Source organism: Sorex fumeus, unplaced genomic scaffold (genome assembly GCF_029834395.1).
Source record: "Sorex fumeus unplaced genomic scaffold, SorFum_2.1 ptg000035l, whole genome shotgun sequence".
Taxonomy (NCBI): domain Eukaryota; kingdom Metazoa; phylum Chordata; class Mammalia; order Eulipotyphla; family Soricidae; genus Sorex; species Sorex fumeus.
In genome coordinates this window covers 11,745,318-11,770,743 of record NW_026606092.1, presented here as the reverse complement: position 1 = coordinate 11,770,743, position 25,426 = coordinate 11,745,318, and the positions used below count along the sequence as shown (strand labels likewise).

At 37.3% G+C, this 25,426-nt stretch overlaps 1 protein-coding gene across 8 annotated transcripts in view; it reads right to left on the bottom strand.

Moving 5' to 3' along the window:
• PRPF40A (pre-mRNA processing factor 40 homolog A) overlaps window positions 1-25,426 on the bottom strand; it is a 47,154-nt gene that overhangs the window by 8,784 nt on the left and 12,944 nt on the right. For 4 of the 8 annotated variants that reach the window (XM_056117576.1, XM_056117577.1, XM_056117580.1 and 1 more), the window contains exons 3-16: window positions 24,591-24,671; window positions 22,937-22,967; window positions 20,837-20,853; window positions 19,347-19,457; window positions 17,959-18,079; window positions 17,678-17,731; window positions 16,013-16,037; window positions 14,908-15,279; window positions 13,774-13,882; window positions 13,236-13,300; window positions 12,759-12,923; window positions 5,607-5,715; window positions 3,080-3,230; window positions 1,599-1,732 (exon numbers count right to left, since the gene is read on the bottom strand). In XM_056117576.1, the coding sequence (XP_055973551.1) occupies window positions 1,599-1,732; window positions 3,080-3,230; window positions 5,607-5,715; window positions 12,759-12,923; window positions 13,236-13,300; window positions 13,774-13,882; window positions 14,908-15,279; window positions 16,013-16,037; window positions 17,678-17,731; window positions 17,959-18,079; window positions 19,347-19,457; window positions 20,837-20,853; window positions 22,937-22,967; window positions 24,591-24,671 (1,545 nt within the window). The remainder of the gene's footprint in view (window positions 1-1,598; window positions 1,733-3,079; window positions 3,231-5,606; window positions 5,716-12,758; window positions 12,924-13,235; window positions 13,301-13,773; window positions 13,883-14,907; window positions 15,280-16,012; window positions 16,038-17,677; window positions 17,732-17,958; window positions 18,080-19,346; window positions 19,458-20,836; window positions 20,854-22,936; window positions 22,968-24,590; window positions 24,672-25,426) is intronic. The other 4 variants (XM_056117578.1, XM_056117579.1, XM_056117583.1 and 1 more) reach the window with 1 other exon arrangement.

Genomic DNA, 25,426 nt, shown 5'->3' with positions numbered 1-25,426 from the left:
CTGAACACCACCAGGGGTAATTTCTGAGTTCAGAGCCAGGTATGACTCCAAAAAGCCAAAAAAAATTAAAATAAAATAAAATTTTAAAAGTCACTCATGGATGAGACATTAGCGTAAACATATGCAAAAAATATAAGCAACATTTAATATTTTTGTCCCAATGTCATAATAAATTTCCGTTTAGATGGCAAAGATCTGTTATTGAGCAAAGTAAAAAATCATCTCTTAGGGAGAAAATTTCTTTAATCACAGAAATAGACCTTTGAAAGCTATACAGTCTTTATCCCTGAAAACAAAACACATTTCTAACTTAACAAACAAAAACAGCCAAGGGAAGAAATCAATGGCCTATCATACCTTGCATTCAGAAGCCCTAGGTTCATAATAACGTAACTGAATTTTTTATTACCCCCCTCTCCTGCCTTCCTTTACCATTTTGTTGTGCCAATAGTCTAGAGAACTAAAACTTAGCCTCACATTTAATTTAAAAATATCAAAAATGCAATTCCTTTCTTCCACATTCCGATGCTTTCCCCCTAAATAAAACCACTTCCTTCTGGGGGGTGTGGGAAGAGATTGGGACACACAGTGATTCTCAGGGCTTACTCCTGACCCTGCACTCAGGAATCATGAGGGAATATTATGGGATGCTGGGGATAGAACCTGCATTTGCAATGTGCAAGGCAAGCATCTTACCTTATTATCTCTCCAGCCACTATTTGCTGACATTCAAGGAAACATACTGACTTTTTTAGTACATTTTTTAGTACTTAGCAATTTCCAGATGTTCTGCTTTCCAAAATCCCAAATTTTCTAGGGAGTTTAACTCTACAACAAATGTCCGAAAGAACTATGACGCATGCCTTGCACCAGTTATCCTGGGCAAGACACAAGGTCCCCTAAGCACCACCAGGGGTCACTTCTGAGCAGAGACAGGAAAACTCCCTGGGAACCTTGAATATGGTCTAACACCAGCCCCTACCCACACCAAAAAACCTCAACAATAAACAAGTACAAATCAAAAATTTGTTTTTATTAACTCCTATAGCTGTACCATTCAATACTGTAGCTTCTAAGTACAGAAAAAGTAGCTACTCTAAACTGAAATGTGCTATCAGTATGAAATACAATAACGAAGATTTTGAAAAATCATTTAAAACATATTAATTAAATGCTGATGTAACACTTTGTGTGCACTGAAATAAAGATTATAAAAATTACTTTGAAGAAATTAAAAGGGCATGCACTACTAGTAAAGTGCAAAATAATCCACCCTCCATGGAAATAGTATGGAGGTTTGTGAAAACATTACCCCTACAATATGATCCAACAATTTCCACTCCTTGATTTCTATCACATTGTGTCTTCATGGTATTCCCCTTTGCTAAATTAAGACATATCTTAGTACTCAACTAAATACCAAATCAGCTACAGTCTTTAATGTTCCATAACTAATTGGTCACTAAGATTAAATGTATCTGATTCATCCAAAAAATCTGTGTAAATGATCTGAAAAAGTGTCTCAAAGTTACTTATATCATGGTTTAAAGCTCATTAACCATAAATTTTAGCTTGAAAAAAAGTTATTTTCCTGTTACCTGAAAAGATTCCCTATTTTTACGTTGTCGCCGTCTTTCTCTTAGCAAACTCTTCTGTTTTTCTTCTTCTTCTTCCTTTTCTAAAGCCCGAATATGCTCTTCAAAGCAAATTAATGCATCTTCTTTATCCATATCTAAAGTTTTATTTAAAAAGAAATGAAAAATCAAGCATCAGTAAATAAAGCTTAATAATATGCATTAATTTCATATAAACTTCAGATTCACCTATTCAGTTTTTGCAATTACTTGTACTTTTATTTTATTTTGACTTCTGGGTCACACCCAGGAGAGTCAGGTTTAATCCCGGCATTGTTTTTTGAGGATTCACTCCTGGCAGTGCTGAGGTTCCATATATGGTGCCAGAGATTGAACTGGGGTCAGCACATATGAGACAAGAGCCTCAAACCCTGTACTATCACTCTGGCCTCCAACACTTGCATTTTAAACTCAAACATGACTTGCACTTGTCTAAAAAAGGAAAGATACTTTTAATCAGGGACAGAGCAATAGTACACAGGGTAGGACACTTGCATTGCAGAAAGCTGACCAAGTTCAATGCTGTTTGATCCCCCACATCCCATCCCATCTCATATGGTCCCCTGCCCGCCCCCCCAAGTCTAGGAGCAAGTCCTAAGGCAGGGCTGGGACTCCCCCAACCCTCTGGCAAAAAAAAAAAAAAAGAGCGGGGGAGAGAACTATTTAATCAAAATTCAAAACAGAGCTACTAAAAGATATCCTATATGATTTTTAGGATAAAGACTATAAACATACAATTAATATATACTGGTAAAATTTCAGTATTATTCAAGGTGATTTTCAAAGTAGACCTCTTGGAATGTCAAAGGAGGTGATAAAGAAGTTAATGCATCTATTTCTGATTACCCAGTTGTTTTTGTTATTTAAAAAACAACTGGGTAATCAGAAATAGATACTCTGAGGAAGATTAAGATCATTCATATGGAAACTTCTGAAACCAATATTATCTCAAGATAGTGTGAATAAATGTGTTAATTAGTTTGGGATTTTTGATTTTGGGCCACAGCCAGTGGTACTCAAGGAATACTTCTGGTGCTGACTGTGGGTAACTATATGAGATACTGGTAATCAAATTGGAACGAACTGTGTCAAAGGTGAATGCCATAATTCCTCTACTGTATATCTCCGCCAATTAACTTGGTTCTCTCAAGTTACATATAAATGGTAAAGCACACTTTTAAGTTTCACCTATGAAAACAGTAATTCAAAGATTATAATCCTTATATACTATGCTCAGGAATCTGGAAAAATCATTTTGTCCTGAAAAAAAAATACATATATAACTTTATGATATATATATTAAAAAACATCTTATGTGGAAACAAAATGCTTTTACCAAAATAGAAAAATGGAGCAAAATCCAATTATGACCTTTTTTTTTTAAAGTGGGAATTCTTTACTGTACAGCTGTTTAAAAACCTTTTATTCCAATGAGGTATTCTTACTTTGTAATTCCTCATCTTCAGCAAAAGTTGGATTATCCATTAGATATTGCTGGGCTTCAGACCAAGTTGTCGAATACGTTACATTAGCCATATTGTCAAGTATGTTCTTTAAGGCTTCCCAATTTCTTTTCCGCAACTGTTTTGCTTGCTCCTAAATCAAAAGTATGAAAAAAATTCTTGAAGTTCAACAAACTTAGTGAAGGTTTCTTTACATTCAAACTGATGACCAAATTTCAAATAATACCCATTTACTTAGGGCTGGAGCGACAGCAAAGTGGTAGGGCATTTGCCTTACAAGTGGCCAACATGGCCGACCCGAGTTCGATTCTTCCACTGCTCTCGGAGAGCCCGGCAAGCTGCCGAGAGTATCTCGCCTGTACAGCAGAGCCTGGCAAGCTACCTGTGACATATTTGATATGCCAAACACAGTAACAACAAAGTCTCATGAAGGAGACGTTACTGGGCCCGCTCGAGCAAACTGATGAACAACGGGAGGACCGTGACCGTGGACCCATTTACTTAAAACATCAATATAAAACATCAATGCCATTTACTATTCTAGTGTACATGCCTAATTTCTAGGTTTAATCTACCTTTGGTTTTTCTCACCTCTCTTTTCTGGAAGGTTTTGGGCCACGCCTAGAGTACTTGGGGGAACCACAGGTGGTACTGTGGATCTTTACTGGAAGGGCCACATGCACAGCAAGTGCCTTACCTCCTGGTCTCTGGTCTCGACCACCCATTATCTCTAACTAAACATGATTTGAGAAGCAATGTATGGTCCTCAGTCTGTATGTCTACACATTTCCACCTATTAATATGCATTCTAGATCAGTGGTCTTCAATCACCAGTTCACTGAAAAGTGCCAGTCTGCAGGTGTAGAAGGATTGAAAACCACTGGTCTACCAGCTGGGATAGCGGAATGTAACTGCTGGTCTATGAACGAGGCCAGGCCGCCACGGGTGTAGACAAATCGAAGAGCATTCTTTACAAGAATGCTTCATTTGTTTACAAGACTGTTTGTTCTTGTTTTGGGCCATACTAAGCAGTGCTCATGGAACCAACCAACTGAAATCCCAGGGATCAAACTCTGGTGCCTTACCTACTGTGCTCTCTCCAGTTCCCTAGACAAGATCTTAAAGCCAAACATACTATGCACAGGTTACATAATGGGTATCACTGTATCACTGTATCCTGTTGGTCATCAATTTCCTCGAGCAGGCCCCAGTAATATCTCCTTCGTCCTAGCCCTGAGATTCTAGAAAGTGCCACTATCGAGGCTCCTTCAGGGTCAGAAGAATGACACCCATCATTGTTACTGGTTTCTGGCATACTGAATACACCACGGGGAGTTTGCCAGACTCTGCCGTGTGGGCAGGATACTTGTGGTAGCCTGCCAGGTTCTCAGAATAAGAAGTATAAAATGAGATGTTGTGTGGCTGCATTTGCAGCCGCACACTTCCAGGAGCTGGGTTTTATAGTCTCTGGGTTTTATAGTCTCTGGGTCTTGGCTGGGATTACACAGCACCGGGGGCAGTTGGTGGGTGTAACCCCTACACACTGGAAGACGGATGGGGGGATCTGGGTCTCCTGGCTGTCCTCACAGGGGCCCCTTGGAGGAGGGTGGGTTGAGTTTCCCTCCCCACCCCAAGCAGAGCCCCGGCAGCTGAAGACCTCTGGTTCCAGCCACAGCCATGCTTGAGCCTACTCTCCACACGTTCAGATGAGCCTCATGCATGAAGGAACCAGCAGAGGAACCCAGGTGTGCGGGACCCGGGCACAGATCTCCAAGCCTGTTCGGATTGGGACTGGGCCTCCTCCACATAATGGGTAATGCTAAGTTTTTTGAAATTAACATAAAACAACAGCACAATAAAAATGATACAATCAAAAAGGTTTTTAAGACACCCTCCTACTGAACAATTATATGATTGTCATTCTTGTAGAAGAATTTTAAATAAATGTTAGCAGTAAGCTTTTTGTGTGTATGAGGGGCAGAGGGGAAAGATTTGGGACACACTCAAGAGAGCTCTATGTGGCTTTAGCTCTGGGGGCTAAAGCCGGGTAAGGTGCAGTGACCCCAATACTTTTTCTCAAGCCCTGAGTGGTTTTAAACCTACCAAGTTTCGGTTTGCTGTTTGTTGTTTTTGGGGGGTTTGGGGGAGCACATTGCCGTGCTGCCACAGGCCTTCTTCTGACTCTACACTCATCAATCACTCCCAGCAGGGTTCAGACCAATACAGGATGCCAGGGACTAAACCAACGGTGATCACAAACAAGACAAGTGCTCAACCAGTATACTATCTTTGCAGCCCCCAACCCTAATAAGCTTTTAAAAGTTTATGTTTCAAATTAAGCATAAGACAATCAATTTATGACCATTTGAAGAGTCAAGTAAATGAATAAATCTGTAACTCTGTCATTAACATAGGAGTCTAACCTAGACTAATCAACAAAGGCAGGCAGTATATCTGGAAATGAAGGAACATCTCGTTTTAAGCTTAAATGCCTATACACAAAAAATACCTTTTCTTTTTTTGAAAGAAAGAATAAAACATCTTCATAGATTTCCAAACGGTCACGTTCAGATATTGCATTCCAGACTTCCATTTCTCCAAACATTTGTTCTGCTTTCCTAATTGTTAAAAAATTTAAACATTAATATACTCTTTTTCTAAAATATGACAGTTAGCTGTTTTAATTCTATAGCTAAATTTAAAATGTAGATTTTAAAAAAACATTTGAAATTTTAAATGAATATTGAAATAAAATAATCATCTCTCCCACCCGCTGCAGCAGGTCATGACTATATTGTGAAGAAAAATTTTGAAATAAAAGCTGAAGTCTCACTTCTCTTTTGAGAAAGAGGGGTTAAATTCCCACTAATCAATGTTTTACAGGTGAAAGGCACCTCAATTTCTGAGGGTAGGCTATGAAACTATCAAAATGAACTAAATTATGGGTTTTTATAAGCCTTCGCAGACAAGTGTGTGAGAGCATATGTGTGCTCTATACTGAGCTCCATCCCATGCCTATCTATGTTCATACCCAAGACTTCCTACACACAAAGCCAAATGTTTACCACTGAGCAGGTGTGCATAAGCACATGTTCACGTGTATCTGTGTGTGGGAGATATACATTCAGAGCAAGTGTTCTAAAACTGAATTTATGTGTGTGACACCCACTGTCAAACATTATATTTATTAATATAAAATACACATAAGAGCAACAAAGTTTCCTTTGCTTTTCTCCTAAAATGGTCTTAACAGCTTCTTGAAAAAAAAATTGGGGGATGCTTTTTTTGGGGGGGGAGGGGATCACACCCGATGATGCACAGGAGTTACTCCTGGCTCTTCACTCAGGAATCACTCGGGGGACCCTATGGGATGCTGGGAATCGACGCTGGGCCAGTCACATGCAAGGCAAATGCCCTACCTGCTGTGCTATCTCTCCAGCCCCGTCTTTGAAACCTTTAAATACTGACTCACCCAGGTACCCGCCCCGCGGCAGGGCCCCTTCCCGGAACTGCGCGTCTAACTAGAACCCCAGAGTGCAGCTGGTTTTCATCCTTGGTCTGCGGGGAACGGCAATTGAGGCACACCGCACGCAAGCAAAGTTGAAACATTCTGGGCACCCTCTGCTCACTCATGCAGGTACCCACCCAGTGGCAGGGCTCCTTCCCGGAGCAGACACAAGTTATTCTCCCCCTACATATCCCATAGGAACCACAAGTTACCCTCTTAGATGAAACTTCAACTAGCTTACCTTAACCATCAGAAACACATTAGCCAATAATTCATTAAGCCCACCTCAATTAATTCTGCATTTTAAGCAGAACAGTAACAGTGAGCGTGAAGGTCTAAACCACACAGGTAACAATGGTAAAGAAACGCAGAAGCCAACCAAGCTTACTTATTGAACAGGCTAGCCCAGAAGTCCCCAACAGTAATGAAGTGCTAGACAACCCCTCTGACAAGGAATTTAGAAGGAAGTTACTGAGGATGCTTAGGGAGCTAAAAGAAACAATGAAAAGCAATGCCAATAAAAGACAAGAGGATTTGAAGGTAGAAATGAGGAAAATGCAAATAAAATTACAAACGGAAATGTCAGATATGAAAAACCTGGTAGGTGAATTGAAAAACTCAGTGGAAGGCCTCAGCAGCAGAGTAACAGCTGCTGAGGATAGAATCAGTGAGCTTGAAGATGACGTCCAGACTCTCCAGAAAAGAGCAGAAAATGAAAAAAAGACTCAAAATCCTGGAACAGATGCCAAGAGAAGATCGTGATGTAGCCAAGAGGAGTAACATAAGAATTATTGGAGTCCAGAGGGACAGTAACTAAACCCTGATGAAGAAGAAACTGTCAAAGACATCATTGCTATGACGTTTCCAGAGCTGAAAAAAACATGTAACCACAATCAGGAGGCCTGAAGGTTACCAGGTAGGTAAAGGTAAAGGTAAAGGCCCTCCCGTTGATCATCGATTTGTTCGAGCGGGCCCAGTAATGTCTCCATTGGAGACTTTGTTGTTACAGTGTCTGGCATATCGACCCGAGTTCGATTCCTCTGCCCCTCTCGGAGAGCCCGGGAAGCTACCGAGAGTATTCGATATGCCAGACCAGGTAGAAGAAATCCAAATAAAAATACCCCAAGACACATCCTGATCAAAATGACCAAAACCTCCAATAGAGACAAAATTCTGAAAGCAGCAAGATCAAAGAAAGAAATTTCCTATAAAGAAGCATCCTTAAGATTCACAGCCGATTTGTCTGATGAAACCCTTAAGGCCTGAAAACAGTGGTGGGATATAGTGAAAAAAAATCAATGAAATAAAGGCCTCACCAAAAATATTTTACCCAGAGGGACTCTCATTCATAACTGAAGGAAAAACACACAGTTTCACAGACACACAGCAACTCAGGAACTTCACAGACTCAAAACCATGGTTACAAGAACAACTAAATGGGCTACTGTAAGACAAGACAGGCCCCTCAAATACACCAAATTTCAACATAAAAATAGGACAAAACCCCGTAACAATAATCTCCCTCAACAAATGCACTAATTAAAAGACACAAAGTGGCAAGATAGATTAGAAAATTGAACCCAACATTCTGCTGCCTGCAAGAAACACATCAATAGTCAGAGCAAACATAGGCTCAAAGTCAAAGGCTGGAAAACAATCCCACAGGCAAACAACTCCCATAAAAAAGCTGGGGTAGCCATCCTAGTATCAGACCACATCGATTTCAGACTGAAAAAGATCACAAGAGACAGTGAAGGCCATTTCTTATTGATCAAGGGATCTGTACAACAGGAAGAACTTACAATACTAAATGCATATGCACCTAATGAGGGACCAGCAAAGTACTTGAAACTAATCATAGACTTGAAGAAAGACATCGACAGCAACACAATACTTCAACACCGCTTTATCACCTCTTGATAGATCAACCAGGCACAAGTTTAGCAAGGACATAATTCATCTGAAGGAAAAAATGGAAGAAAGTGACTTAGTAGATATATACAGGACACTTCATCCTCAAAAAGCTGAATACACATTCTTTTCAAGTGTGCATGGAACTTTCTCCAAGATAAACCACATGCTGAGTCACAAAACATACCTCCATAAAATTAAGAAGCTAGAGATTGTATCAACAATCTTCTCAGACCACAACGCGCTGAAATTTGAAGTAAATCACACACACAAACAAAAACAAATCAAACACCTGGAAATTAAACAGCTCACTATTGGAGAATGATTGGCTTAGAAACGAAATCAAAGAGGAAATAAAAAGATTCCTGAATACGAATGAAAATGAGGACACGAGTTGCCAAAACTTATGGGACACAGCAAAAGCTGTGTTTAAGAGTAAATTTTATAAGCTCTACAAGCATTCCTCAGGAAGGAGGAACGAGCCCACATAAGTAACCTAACCTCAAACTATTAGCAACCTCGCAGCTTAAGAGTTTGGAGAATGACCAATAAATGGAGCCCAATCCGAACAGGAGAAAGGAAATAATAAAACTCAGAGCAGAAATTAACAACATGGAAACCCAAAAAACAATCTGAAAGATCAATAAAACCATGAGCTGGTTCTTTGAGAAAATAAACAAGATCAATAAGCCTCCAGCAAGACTCATAAAGCTGAATCAGAAATGAAAGGGGGACATTACAACAGAAACTACAGAAATTCAAAGGATCCTCAGGGAGTACACTGAGAAGCTTTATGCCACGGAACACGAAAACCTCGAGAAAATGGATAAATTCTTAAGATTCCTGTAGCCTCCCAAGGCTGAATTAAGAAGACTTGGAATACCGGAACAGACCTATCACCATTAATGAAATTGAATGGTAATAAAAAGTCTCCCCAAGCACAAAAGTCCTGGCCCAGATGGATTCACTAGTGAATTCTTCCAAATCTTTAAAGAGGACTTACTCTCAATCCTCTTTAAGCTTTTCCACAAAACTGAAGTATCAAAACCACTTCCAGTTTCTATGAAGCAAATCACCCTGATACCAAAAGCAGACAGATATACCACAAAGAAAGAGAATTACTGCCCGATATCCGTGATGAACACAGACGCAAAGATCCTCAACAAACTATTAGCAAATAGAATCCAACGACTCATCAAAAAGATCATACACTATGACCAAGTAGGATTCATCCCAGGGATTCAAGGATGGTTTAACATTTGGAAATCGATCAACAGAAGCCATTATATCAACAAAAGAAAAAAATCATATGATCCTATCAAGAGACACAGAGAAAGCATTTGACAAGATCCAGCACCCGTTTATGATGAAAACTCTCAGCAAAATAGGCACCGAAGGAACTTTCCTCAATATAGTCAAAGCCATCTACCACAAGCCCATGGCAAGCATCATTCTCATCAGGGAAAAACTAAAAGCCTTCCCTCTAAGATCGGGCACAAGACAAGGCTGCCCACTTTAGCCACTCCTATTCAATATCGTACTGGAAGTCCTGGCCATTGCAGTTAGACAAGAGAAAGAGCTATCACTGTCTGCAGATGATATGATACTATACTTAGAAAACCCTAAAGACTCTACAGAAAAGCTCCTAGAAACAATAGGTGAGTTTAGTAAAGTGGCAGGCTACAAAATCACCCAAAATTCCAAGGCTTTCTTACATACAAATAACAAAAGAGAAGAAAGAGACATTAAAAAAAAAATCCCGTTCATAATAGTACCTCAGAAAATCAAGTACCTAGGAATCAGCTTAAGCAAAGAGGTGAAGGACCTATACAAGGAAAATTACAAAACACTACTTCAAGAAATAGAAGAGGACACTAGGAAATGGAGACACATCCCCTGATCATGGATAGGAAGGATTAACATTATCAAAATGGCAATACTGCCCACAGCAGTATACTAACTCAATGCAATCTCTATCAGGATACCCATGACATTTATAAAACACTCTTGAAATTCATAGGGAACAATAAACCCCCATGAATAGCTAAAGCAATCCTTGAGAAAAAGAAGATGGGTGGCATCACCCTCCCCAACTTCAAACTGTACTACAAAGCAGTAGTAATTAAAACATGGTACTGGGCTAGAAACCAATGGAACAGAGTCAAATATTCTGTCACAGACCCCCAAATATATGACCACTTAAGGAAAGCCTCTTCAACAAGTGGTGCTGGGAAAACTGGATAGCTACCTGCAAAAAAATGAACACTGACCTCTGTCTAATGCCAGGCACAAAAGTCAGATCAAAGTGGATTAAAGACCTCAGTATCAGACAAGAATCCATAAGGTACATAGAGAAAAATGTAGGCAGAACTCTCCACGACATTGAAGCTAAAGACATCTTTAAGGATGAAACAGCACTGACCATGCAAGTGGAAGCAAACATAAACAAATGGGATTACATCAAACTAAGAAGCTTCTGGACTTCAAAAGAAACAGTGACCAAAATCCAGAAAGAGCCCACAGAAAGGGAAAGAATATTTACCCAACACCCATCTGATAAGGGATCAAGAATAAACAAGATAATGTAGAAGGAAAAAACTCAGTCAGAAAGAGAGGGACAGACAGAAGGACTGCACTCATTTGTGAAGTATAAAACAACACAACATGCACAGTAGAACTGTACAAGGAAAAAAACCTCCAACCCCATCAAAAAATGGGGAGAAGAAATGATCAGAAGTTTCCTCAAAAAAGAAATACAAATGGCCAAAAGGCACATGAAAAAATACTCCACATCGCTAGCCATCAGGGAGATGCAAATCAAAACAATGAGATATCATCTCACACCAGAGACTGGCAGGCATTCAAAAGAACAAAAGCAACCAGTGCTGGCATGGACGTGGGGAAAAAGGAACACTCTTTCACTGTTGGTGGGAATGCCCACTAGTCCAGTCTTTCTGCAAAACAATGTGCACAGTCCTTCAAAAATTAGAAATTTAGCTTCCATATGACCCACAATAGCATTTTTGGGAATATATCCCGAGTATGCAAAAAACACAGTAGAAATAACAACTGTACCTATACTGCAGCACTGTTCACAATAGCCAAAATCTGGAAACAACCCAAGTGTCCTACAACAGATGACTGGTTAAAGAAACTTTGGTACATCTACACAATGGAATACTATGCAGCTGTCAGGAGAGATGAAGTCATGAACTTTGCTTATAAATGGATAGACCTGGAGAGTATCATGCTAAGTGAAATGAGTCAGAAAGAGAGGGACAGACAGAAGGACTGCACTCATTTGTGAAGTATAAAACAACACAACATGAGGCTGACACCTAAGGATAGTTAATACATGGGACAGGTAGATTGCTCCATAGCTGGAAGCCTGCCTCATGAGTAAAGAGGAGAAAGCAGATGGAATAGAGAAGGATCACTAAGAAAATGATGGCTGGAGGAATTAGTCAGGATGGGAGATGTGTGCAAAAAATAGATAAAGGCCCAAGCATGATGACCTCTTGGTGTCTGTATTGCAAACCATACTGCCCAAAAGTAGAGAGAGATTATGGGGGAATAATGTGTGCCATGGAGGCAGGGGGAGGGTGGAGAAGGGGGGCATACGGGGGATATTGGTTGTTGGCACTGGTGGAGGGATGGGTGTTTGATCATTGTGTGATTGTAACCCAAACATGAAATCTTATAACTATCTCACGGTGATTCAATAAAAATTAAAAAAAAAAAATTTAAATTACCAACAACTTCAAATATTCTAAACTGAATATTACACAAATAGAAATATTTAAATAAAAGGGAAAATTAAAATAGCTATTTTCCCCCAGAAATATAAAATTATTTAAATTCAGGGAGTAAAGTTTTCATTGTTCAAAGTCAGTATTCTACCATTTTATTTCTATTTGCTGAGTTAGTCAAGTAAGTTGATTTTTATTTTGTTTTTGGGCCACCCTGGCAGTGTTCAGGACTTACTCCTGGCAGGCTGAGAAGACATATGGAGTGTTGGGGATCCAAGCCAGGGTGGCCGTGTGCAAAGCGAAAGCCCTACCCACCATACGCTGACCCTATGTACGTTGAATTTCAATTGAACTCTTCTGTACTTTATCAAACTGCCTTGCTATTTAACTTTATTTTATGAGCATCTGCTGTAAAATAGTTAGTGGAAATGGCAAAAACTCTGACAAAAGAAACTGTAGTAAAGATACATCGTATAACACTAAAAAATCTTACTTGTATCTGGTTGTAGAAGTCATTTTCTCATGATTTTCAAGAAAACGTTGAAATGATTCCTTAGCCTCTTTGTATTTTGATCGTGCTTCTTCTTTCTCTTCTTTTTCTGTTTGCACTTTATAAGCATTAAAGGCCTGCTTTTTTTCACTCAGCTTTGCTAGAGCACTAAACAGAAAAATACCATGAGAAAATGGAAACAGGATGAACAAATGTAACATGTTTGCGCTCTTAATGTACAAAGGACTTATTCATAAATTAAGTACATTTAAGATAGTAAACATAAATGATTATTAAAAAAGTTTTTACTTTAGAGTAATTCTATTTTAATCTACATCAGAGTGTTCAAATTATATGACAAAGTTTCACTCCTGTGGGTTCATAACACACACAATTCTATTTTTGGTACCCAAAATAATTAAGAGCTACACTATATACACAATTTGACAAGTTAAAAAACCCACATAATCAAAGTCTTACCTGTATCTTGGGTCATTTATGATCATTTTCATAGCTTGTTCCCATGAAGCATTGGACGGAACCCGCTGAAAACCGTTTAATAAATAATTAAAATTTCAAACATATAGAGAAAAAGTCATGTAACAGGGAACAAAGCATAATACTCACTGCAAATATCAAGCACTTCCCTTTGCAGGAGTTTGAAAAAAGGTCTAAAAAATAATTTCTTATTGAAGCAAGGCAAATCTGGATATTATACCTACAGACTTAAAAAGAAAACTTAAACTGAAATTTAAACAGAGCATCAGAACTTTTTTCTTTAGACTACAATTAAAAGCACTTTAATTAGAACTTTATACTAGTAATGAGGTAGAATGTACTGTTTAGTACCATGCACATATTATGTTGAAAGAATCACATTTTAAAAAATGTTCAAAAATTTCCGTCCATTTCCAGTTTTAACAGTTAATGAAAATTAGTTTCTCAATAGTAGCATCAGGTACTGAATTTACTGAAGAGTAAACTAAATGTCACACAAAAAAATCTAAATTATTAATACCTTTTCTTTTAATAATTCTTTAAATGCTTGCTTTGCCTCTTCTTTTGTATTCCAAGTATAGGTCTTTTTTGCTGGCTGACTTTCCTCCTCCTCTTTTTTAGGAGTAAAACTGTCAAGAAATTAAAACACCTTATTTATTATTAAAATAAACATTTGTTTATTTAACAATTAACTAGAAAAATGTTTTGTTTAGGTATCTGACATTGAGACAGAAATTTGACATAGACTGCACTCATTTGAGGGATAGAAAAAAACAAAAACATAGTATGTAAATAATACCCAAAGATAGTAGAAACAAGGTCTAAGAGGACTGGTCCATGGTAGGAAACTCGCCACAAGGGGAAGGGGGAGTGCAGTTATGAAAGAGAAGGGACCACTATCACTGTAGTTGGAAATAATCACTCTGGACACAAGCCAAGGGATTAAAGGAGGTAAAGTGATATACATGATTCCCTTTCAGTAACAATATTGCAAACCACAGAGTCTAAAAGGAAAACACAGGGGTGAGGGGAAGAGAAAAGTGTCTGCCACCACTGTAGGCTGAGGGCAGCTGGTGGCAGGCAATGTGCACAGGCTAAGAGATCAGGGCCCGAACACTGTATGGCTGACATTCAATCATGAACTACTTTGTAACTGTGTATCTTAAAGTGATACAATGAAAAACAGGAGTAAAAAAAAAAAAAACAGATTTCTTGCAACTTCTAAATGTGTACATCAACATCCTCAACTCTGATTCCTAAACCTTCTTGGTGATTCTGCAATAATTGATAAACTGGTTTAGCAAGACTCAAAAAAATATAGTTCCAAATATCTACAGGCTAATTCTTTGATTTTTCAAAATATTCCGGAACATAAATGGCCAGTGGCCCACTAGCATTTTTTTCTTTCTTTTTTTTTTTTTACTTTTTGGGTCACACCAAGCAATGCTCAAGGCTTACTCCTGGCTCTGCACTCAGGAACTATTCCTGGCGGTGCTCGGGGAACCACAGGGGATACCAGGGATCGAACCCGGGCTGGTCATGTGCAAGGCAAACGTCTTACTCGCTGTACTATCACTCTGGCTCCCAGCACTAGCAATTTCTTACACTAGTAAAATGAGGCAATGATTTACAGGAGATAAATTACTACACTTACTCAGCTACGGTTTCCTGCTTAGCTGTTTCTTCTCCAGCATTACTGGATACTTCACTTTGATCCTGAACTGCTGGGGTACTACTGAGCTGCCCTTGTTCTTCTGTTGAAATCGTAACTGAACTTTCATTATCTACAACAGTAGCAACAATCGAAGTAACTTCGGGTTCAGCTACAACTGGAACAGTTCCCCCAACAGTGTTAGAGGCAGAGGTAGAAGCATTGGCATTGGCTGCAGCCGCAGCAGCTGCTGCTGCGGCTGCAGCTGCTACAACAGCAGCTGCTGCTTCTGCAGCAGCCATGGTGCTCATGGTGGTTGGAATTTCTGTTGTAGGGACGGGGGCTGCTGCTGTTGTGGTGCACTCTTCTTGTTTACTAGATGTTAAAAGAGAAAAAACATTTTCATTAGTAATCACAAAGCCAAAGGATAGCATGAGCTTTTCACTAATAGGAAATGACGAATGGAAAATTACCAAAGGGGAAACCATTAACTCATGTAAAAAAGAGACAACCATGGAATGAAACTGGATTACTTTAATTTAAGCAAACATTTGACAACGTATGACAGGCACTCCTGCCAACATACCGCAAATCATTGGTCTCCAGGAATTTGTTTTTAGAAAATGCCCTATCAGAATTCGTGCCATGAAATTTAAGTATATTCTTCAATCTTTCTCAGCTCAAACCAAATTTTAAGACTTTACTATAAACTTCTTTAATTTTTAATGACCTGTTTTTTTTTAAACGGTTTTGAGTCCCCACCTGGCGAAGTTTAGGGGTTATCATTCCTGACAGTAGTCGGGGGACCATGATGTGCTGGGGAATCAAACCTGGGACTTCTGCATGCAAATCACGTGCTCCAGCCCTTTAAGCCATCTCCCTGGCCCTGTAATAGTCTTCTTAATTAATAAAGGATGCAGTTTAAATTCAAATAATCTGTAAAGTAGAATCTACAAATCTTGAGTAAATATCAATGTCCCCAAGGACACCAAAACATTGGGCCTAATATGTTGTGTATTATTTATACTGTAAAGAAAACAGATAGTAAATGTAAGATTATTAAGAGACAACAAATTCTAAGAACATACTGATGTCTAATATTGCTTACCTGCTTTCTTCAGCTTTGATCATTGCTATTTAAGAGAAAAAAGAAAAGTTATCCACTATATAGTTTTAAAATTCAACCACTGTAAACAAATTTTAAGAGGTAATAGAAGTGACATTACATAGGATTCAATTTACCATTCTTAAAACAAAAATCAACACTTCTACAAAGCAAACGCTTGCGTCAAAGTTCCAGGGTAGCAATTATGGAATGAAGACAAATTTAAGTAATAATAGTTGTTAAGAAAACATCTTCCCATAGTACTACTTTCCCAAAGGCTGATGGATAGAGCAAAAACTACCAGAAACTATCTGTAGCATCATTCTGGAATAAGTCAGAACTACTTATCATTTAAGGTACTTATTCAAGGTGCTCATTATTGAAGATTCAAATTCAAAATGGGATAAAATCTGTATTATAAAATTTTGGCATATATACATGTATACTAACATTGATAGATTGAAAGTTATGCAAACCATATATAATAGGATTTATATCAAAAATGAGCTTGATATTTTTAGATAAATAAACTAAGTCTCTACATTATTATTTGCCAATGCTAGTATTAAAAACTCTGAACTGGACTTACGTTTTCCTTATTCTAGTTAAAAACTTTTAAGGAGTGACAAAAATCCTATTCAGCATCATTACATAAGACGTCACTTTAGTGCATAATATAAACTATGATTTTCTTTCTTTTTTGGTTTTGGGGCCATACCCAGAGGTGCTTAGGGCTTATTTCTGGCTCTGCAGTCAGAGATCACGCATAGAAGTCTTGGGTGACACAGGAAAAACCCCAAGACCAATTCTCTTTAATAGGGCAGGGGGGCATCAGTGGAGAGAAGTGGACATTGGGGAAGAACTAGTATTGCAAAATTATATGTCTGAAACCTAATCATGAATAACTATAATTATACAATGACTAATAATAAATTTATAAAGTTCAAGTGCCTCCCAGAAATCTAGCTTTCCGATGTCATTCCACATGGCAAACTACCATATTATCAATACCATTTTACCAGTCTATACTATTGCTTGTAATCTGAATTGCTTATGACAAGATTCTACACACAAATTTTCAATTCTTACTTGTAACAAGTGTAGACATCCAGTATTTTGAATAGCTGAGAATGTTGAAAAATTTTTCCTTTGTGAGGCCAGAATATGCTATTTTCCTTAATTCTCCCATAACATGTATCAAAATATTTTATAATGGCAATATCAATACCTGGAATGTATAGTTTGATAAAACAAGCAAATAGTTAAGAATTTAAGATTCTCTACTATCTGCAAAAGGGTCAAGTCACAGTATTCCTTGTATGCACCAACATTCTCATCCTATCTAAATTAAAATTCTATGTGCTGCCCTTAATTTCCAATGGTCTATCATTTTTTTGGGGGGGGGTACAGCGTAGTACTGGAGGTTGACATACAACGCATGTGTTCTACCACTGAGCTACATCTCTAGTCTGGTAAATTAAAACCAAAAAAGAAAAATCACAGAACCTTCAAAGGCTACAAGCTCATTTATAATATAAACCTTCAATAAAAGAAATTCCTTGCATTAGAAACTTTTCACTGCAGATTTACCCCGTCATGGTTAGTGAATATTAGTGACATATTCTAAAAATGTTAAATGACAGAAAATAAATTATCAAAGCAGCTCACCATGCAGGTTTGATTTTGTAATAAGACTTCCAGCAACAATGGTATTCTGGTATCCTAGTTTCAATGGAATCAAATCAAATAAAAATCTATTTAAAATCTATAGAACTGAGATCTAGAGCAACAAGAAATTAAGAGCCCATAAAACTGTTAAACCATTTAACATGTTCTAGTCATTTAATTACAAAATAAAAGATCTTTGAACAATCCCATGCATGAAGGATTGTTTGTGTGAATTCCATATATGCAAAAACCATACTTAAGAAACGTTTTCCCCATTTTACCTTCAAGATCCTCAAGTTCTTTTGGTTTCGCCCAACGGGACTCTTTTGTTTGGGAATTGTAATAGTAAGGCTTTCCAGAATCAGATTTGTACTCCTTCCAGGGGCATTTAGACAAAAGTTGCTAAAAGAATATAAAAGCTCTGTTAGTATTTAACATCATCGATCATTTACATGACTACATTCCAGAGATTTTTATCACTTTATACATAAATTTTGGAGGGTAATCCCAAGTGGAAACCAATGGCAATTCAATGCTAGGACCCGAGGATGAAGGGCCTTTCAATGTGGGGACCAATGTGGTGACTCTGGCTTAAGTTGGGGGAGTCTAAGATTGCACCTGGGGATACTCAGGTGGTCATGTGAGGTCAGAGACTGAACCTGGTTGGGACATAAACTGCTATGCTATTTCCAGCCCTTCAACCCATACAATCTTAAAGCTATGACACGAGAGCAGGAAGTTATCAATAAATTGACTTTTAAAAAATTTATCTTATCTTTAAACGACTGCAACACTCATGAGAAGTTTAATCTGAATTTCAAGTCAAATGTGCCTACCATTTACACCCTACTATAGTGTTAACACTATTATAAATAGATTTCTCAAACAGAAATATAAGAAATGCTACATCTGGAAAAAATTACTTAGATTTCACCCTCATGACAATTTCAAATAAAAAAACTGGCTAAGTGATAATGAGAATACTATTAAAATCTAGATGGGCAAATATGTAAATTGCTTACATTATTATGCCAGAATTAGGAAAAACGAAAATCTGTTTTATCTACCAATCTACCCTTTCTAAGTACTGCTGCACACGTTATTACTTTAACCTAGAAAATACTTTTACCTCTTCAATTAAGGGGTTGGCGTAGAGAGGGAAGATTTAACAGCAATTAGGAAAAACCTTAACTACAGTTTGAAGTATCAGTCCTAATTAACCCACACTGAATACTGCTGATCCAGCTCATTCCTTCAGTCTTACTGCTGCAGATGTATATTCAGAATGGTATAGTTTGCAAATACAAAACAAAACAAAACAAAACAAAACAAAAACTTAAGTGCATCTTTCGCAAAAACAATTTCCCCTTTAAGACAAAGTGCATTTATCATTTAATTTCTTTTCCAGTACCCCAAGCCCACCATAATGTCTAAAGAAGTCAGTAAATCATTTGAAAACCTCCAGGTTTCTATGCAGAGGAAAATTATTTAATTGTGAATTTAAGAGGGCTAACAGAATTCTTATTCTTCAAATTTCTTCTTTTAAATTGGTATGTCCATAGAAGAGAATGATTTTTTCTTTTTTGGAGGTCCACCTCAGGCAGTACTCAGGGACACAAAGGACATTTAAAACCAACTTAATTACTAATTTTCAGTCCTCAGCTCTTACCTCTGCAGGTGTTTTAAGATCATCTGGTTTCTCCCAAGTAGACTGTTTTGTTTCAGTATTATAGTAGTAAGTCCTTCCATCAGGCGATTTATGTTCAGTCCACATTGATTTCTAAGTTAAGAAAAAGTAAAAAAAAAAAGACTTGTTATTAAAGTGCTATTTACACTGAATACTATTAATAGTTTCAGAGAAATTAGAGGTATAAAAAGGATATGCATTTGACAGTTCATGTAAGCAGGGAGGTAAATGAAAACACAATAATTTGAAAGTAGTGTACAGCAGGTAGGGTGTTTGCCTTGCATGCAGAAGTTGACCTGAATTTGATCCCCAGCACCCCATATGGTCCCCTGAGCACCACCAGGAGTGATTCAGAGCTGATGCAATTCCTGAGCACTGCTGGATGTGACCCAAAAAGCCAAAAAGCCAAAAAAAAAAAAAGGGAAGGTGAAATCATTTAGGTTTGTGGATCACTCCAAGTCACAGAACTGTAAGGGTAAGGCTGCTTTTCTGATTATAGGAACTGCACAACTTACGCACAATATCTTTTAATGACATAAGTCTATCGCTTGTGCATAAATTTATGAACAAAATGACAGTGTAGGCAAGTGGAGTGATTATGACCACAACTATTTTCCAAAGACGGAATCTAGTCTCCAAACCTTAAAATAAATAAAATTATGTATGGGGGGGAGGGAAATCATTAATGAATAAAGTTATCTGTAAACTAACCAAATGAAGTACACTCAAGTCTTTAAGGAAAACTTCAAATCTAACAGGAAAAAAAAAATCTGACTTGCAAGTCCAGTATGTGACAACTTAATAGTATAAACATGTTCCTATTACCTATTAAAAAGAATGCAACTCCAATCAAAACCACAAAACTGTCTTAAAAATGTATGTAAAGGGGGGAAAAGGGAATTGGAAGGTGGTGGGAGGGAAACTGGAGACACTGGTAGTGGAAAATGTACAATGGTGGAGGGATGGGTGTTTGAACATTGTAAGACTGAATCCCATTCATGAATAGCTTGGTAAGTGATTGAATTAAAAACAAAAATCAAAATACCTATAAAAGTATACACGACACCAAATGGATTAACAAGACCAGCAAAAGATATAAATTGATGAATATATCAGATTCCAATTTCTCTCAAAAGAATCAAATTCAACTTTTTTGTTGTTAGTGAAGCTAGATAGGTTTTATTGAAAGAAACTACTTAAGATGGGTGGGGTGAGGAGAAGGAAAGGAATATGTTTTCAAGGGAGAACACAGGCTTGAAGAGCAAGCAGCAAGAAAGGAGACGGAGACAAACAAGTAGAAGAAGTGTTCAAGAGAAAACATGGGCTTGGAAGGGCAAGCCTATTTAACGTTTAAACCAATGGTATGGGGAAAAAGGGCTTCGATTAAGCAGATAATCTTTAGAACAAATATGAGAAAAAGTGCAGTGGGCTAAAGAAGCATAATGAAATAAATATATTCCAGAGGTACTTACTACACCGGCTGCTGCCCCTGAAAATAAAGGAAAGGGAGAGACAACATTTACAATGTTAGAACCATGCTTTCTTAATTTAAAATATATATGTGTGTGTGTGTGTGTATCTATACTATTTCTTCCTCCTCATTCCATTACACTAACACTGTTCCATACGAACTATTTGCTTTCTTTTTTCACAGCATAAAACCTACAGTGCAAAGCATTTTCAGAATTAAGTAGTAAGTATACTGAAATTTTAATTTGCACTCACAAGGAGCTAATCTGTGAAGCATTCATCTTGGCTTTCTGTTTTTTCTCATCCTGCTATCTCATGTCTATCTTGCCTAAATTCTTTTTCTCTACTGAACCATTAAAGGCGAACAAAACCTTGAGCCTCTCATCTATTACTGACAACTTAAAACTGTTTAGATTCCAAATCATGCTACACAACATAGAATCAGTCATCATACATCTGTTTAAAACAAAATTAAGTGATACTAACATTAGCCACAGTTCAAGAGTAGGTGCAGATAGTGGTAACTATGTAGTATGTGTCAGTAGAGACAACAGAACAATTTCCACCACTGCATACGGTTCTACTAGATAACACTGTCCAATACTACTAAAAACCCCAAAATACAGCAACTTGGCACAAAGCATATAAAAAGGAAAGGGATGGCGGACAGTAGCAGTACAGTGGGTAAGGACATTGCCTGGCATGCCACCGACCTAGCTTTGATCCTTGGCATTCCATATGGTAACCTGAGAATTGCTTATATGTATATAAAACACATAAGCTTAAATAACATAACATTATTATTATGTGTGAAAGTGAGTCCTGAGTGCAGAACCAGGAGTAACACCTGAGCACAGCAGGGTGTGGCCCAAAAAACAAAAGAAATGGAGGGAGAGACCAAAGTACATAAACTAAAAGCAATCAAAGGATGTTATTTTCATCAATGGTAGAGACAAAACATTAAAAAAAAATCATTTAATTTCCAGGAATATTCACGATAATAAAAACCCTCTCTAGGATCTACATGAGCTAAACATTAGGTATTTCAGAAAGAATGCATCATTTTAGGTTAAATGATAAAAATTCTAAAACACTTGAAAATTTAATTAGGTACATATAAAATAAACCTAGAGGAAAGCATATACATCTTATACACATTTCAGCTAACAATGTTTGAAACAAAAAATATTCTGACATAGTCAGAGGATAAAGTTGAGCATCTAATAGTACTAATTCATGTGGAACATTATTTGCTCATAGGTAATGACAGCATCATTACAGCTCATATGCATATAAGCTTATATAACATAACATTACTCTTATATATGAAAGACACTATCAAAATAAATACATGTCAGTAACTGGCTGAAAAACAACAAAAAGTTCATCACTGGAAAAATAAACTGCAAGTCAGCAAGTAATACTGTTTTTCAACTACTTGTCTGCAGATGTAAAATGGCTGAAAACCACAGGCCTAAAAGGCCCAGAGAATACATGCTTACATTAGAACTACAGATCTGTTACTCCACCATGTTTGCTGAGTGGAAAGATGAACTAAATTAGATTTTTCTTTTTCTTTTGTGCCAAACCTGGTGGTGCTCAGGGGACCAGATGGGGTCCAGGGGATTGAACCCAGGTTAGCCATGTGCAGGGCAAATGGCTTATCCACATACTATCACCCCTCAGATTTTCATTTAAACAACCTAATTTCCTTCATGCTGACAAGGACAACTGTAAACAATGTTCCTTCAACATGGGGATAAATTCAATCTTTGTCAGAAGCTTCCCTCTTTAAATGTTATTAATGATTAAGTTGCATGTATCTGAGACAGGGGAGGTATTTGAGTCACACCCTGCAGTTCAGAAGGCTGTTCCCAGCAGGGGTGGATGCGGGAAGAAAAATAACAGAGTGAAGGAAGGACTAAAACCAGGGTCTGCCTTAACCCCAGCTCTCTCTCCCTGGTCTGCAAACTATTAAATGTTAAGACACTAAGTGAACCAAAGCATATCTGGATTCAAATCTGTTCCCAGAATTCAAAGAACAGCTTGAGTAACAAAACTTCATGACGTCCAATAGACAGAACCACAAATAGTATACATACCTGCTGCAACATCCATATTATTTACTCCTGGCTATTTAAAAAAAAAACATTAAAATCAGTGACATTCACCTTAAATTATATTTTATGTAAGTTGCTCACAAAACACAATCAGTCCCCTCTCTACAAAATTCTAAAGTCACTTCAAACATAACAGTAAGTTTTAATAGTCTCAGTTCTATAAGCTTGTTATACACTTGAAAAACATGATTAATAATAGGCTAATAACAGGGCACAATGATGTTTACATGCCCATCAGCAATTAACCATCTCTCTCGCACATGCTCTCTAAATATAGGTATCTATTTTTCTCTCTCTCTAGATATCTATTTATCTCTATCACCTTTACAGCTTTCAATCTGTCTCCGCCCATAAATAATGGTGTAGAGACAGTGTGTCAAGAATTGAACTTCCTGGGCTGGAGCAGCAGTACCAGAGCGGCTTGCCTTGTATGCAGCCAATCCAGGTTCCTGGTACCCCATATTGTTCCCTGAGCCATATGAGGAGAAATTTCTCTCCTCCCCTATATAATATGCACATACACAGTATGAGCAAAGTATTACCTTTCCATACTAATCAAATAACACATATCTGGTTGATTTTTTTTGTTTTCTGTTTTGTTTTGTTTGGGTGACACACCCAGCCATGCTCAGGGGGTTTTGAAACTTAAGTCTCATGAAATGTAAGAGCAATGAAATGTTTGGCATACAGCACTATATCACATTATATGCACTCTTTCTTTTGGAGTCTTGCAGCCACATTCAGTGACACTCAAAGGATCATGTGTGGCAGGGCCCAAATCAGTGGTGGTCACATGGAAAGCAAGTACCATAACCCTGAAGTCCTACATTAAATGAAAGTTTATAAAGTGCTGAGTAAGGCAAATGTCTGTTTCCTTTGTAAGATTATATTTCTTAGCAAACTTGAAACTGAAATTTTTGTCAACTAAACACTTTCCTTCTCTATGTTCCTCCTTGATGAAAATATGTAACTCAACTTTTTACATTCACTTTCTCCCTTATTTTATTAAGCCTAATTTTGTAAATTTTTTTTAGAGTTTTCACTCTACAAGCCTTAATTTTATAATTACTAGCATTGTAATACAGCATCATATTGCATTATCTCCTTGATCAGTGATCAGAAGACTTAAAAATAATTATTTTTAATTTCTGAGAAAAAATATCCCAAAACAAAAGATCAGACCAATAAAACACTGTGGCTGAAAAAATTAAGTTGCATTTAGCATTCCAGTTTCATTTAATGTAAATTTAGTAACTACGGATATAAATATATTTTATAGTAAAAAAAAGATAAATTATTATATAAGAAACAGGAACTGGAAGAACAGTATAGCAGACAGGGCATTTGCTTTGCATAACACCCTACCTTACTATCCTTCCAGTCCTTGTCACCAATCCAGATTTGATAACCAGCCAGGAGTGATCCCTGAGCAAAAGAGCCAGGAGTAAGGCCTGAGCACTGCTGGCAGTGGTCCAAAATAGGGGAAAGAAATAAATATAATTTACTTAAGTCTTCCTGTTACAGTGCTCCAGAGATGCTTAAATAGATAACACAACAGCCTACAAAACAGATTTGCTATTTCATATGTAACAGTAATAAAGAATATCACAGAAAATAGCTGTTTCTGTAGGATTACCGGTAATGCAGGCTGCATGGATGCCTGAGACATATGAGACATCATCATTCCAGGCATCACTGAGGACATCATTCCAGGCATCTAGAACAAAAGGGAAGGAATGGTTACTATGTAAGATGAAGGCACTTAACGAGACCTTAGGAATCAGTCGGGTTATTAAGGTTAATTGAATAATTTTATTAAAACCTAGTAAAATATATAAATATTTTTATATTTATATTCATTGAACAGAGTAGTTTATATGAACATTGAACAGAGTAGTTGACTATTTCAGTACTTATAAGAAAGACGTGTAAGAAAAGTTTAAAATATATTTAACTTTAGAATACTAAAACTATTAAAGTTTAGACTATTAGCTATATCAAACTGAAATATGAGAATGTTCATTTCCTCTTACTACTCATGTTTTTCTTTAGAATAATGTGACAGTTTTTCTCAGTATCTGCCACCTTGACTTTTAGTTGTTCTGAATAAATTTTGCAGCATATAATCATTTAAAAAATTAACACATTAAAGGCACCTAAAATTTAAATCAATACTGACTTCTATACATAGACCCAGAGAAAGAGCACAATACCTCAGACAGGGCAAATCTGAAAAAGTGCAAGGTCTTAAGTTATCTACTATATTGGGGAGACACAAAAACACAAACAAGAATTTTAACACAAGTGGTTATCCTTTTCCTTAGAAGTAAAATGAGAAAAAGGGCACACACAAATTCTTGAAGGTAGAAAATAAAGAGGTCTGCCATATACAAGGCAAATTACTTATGTTCTCTATTATCTATCCAGCCCAGAAAGTAATAGTTTAGAAATCTAAACTGGTTCACCAAGAAC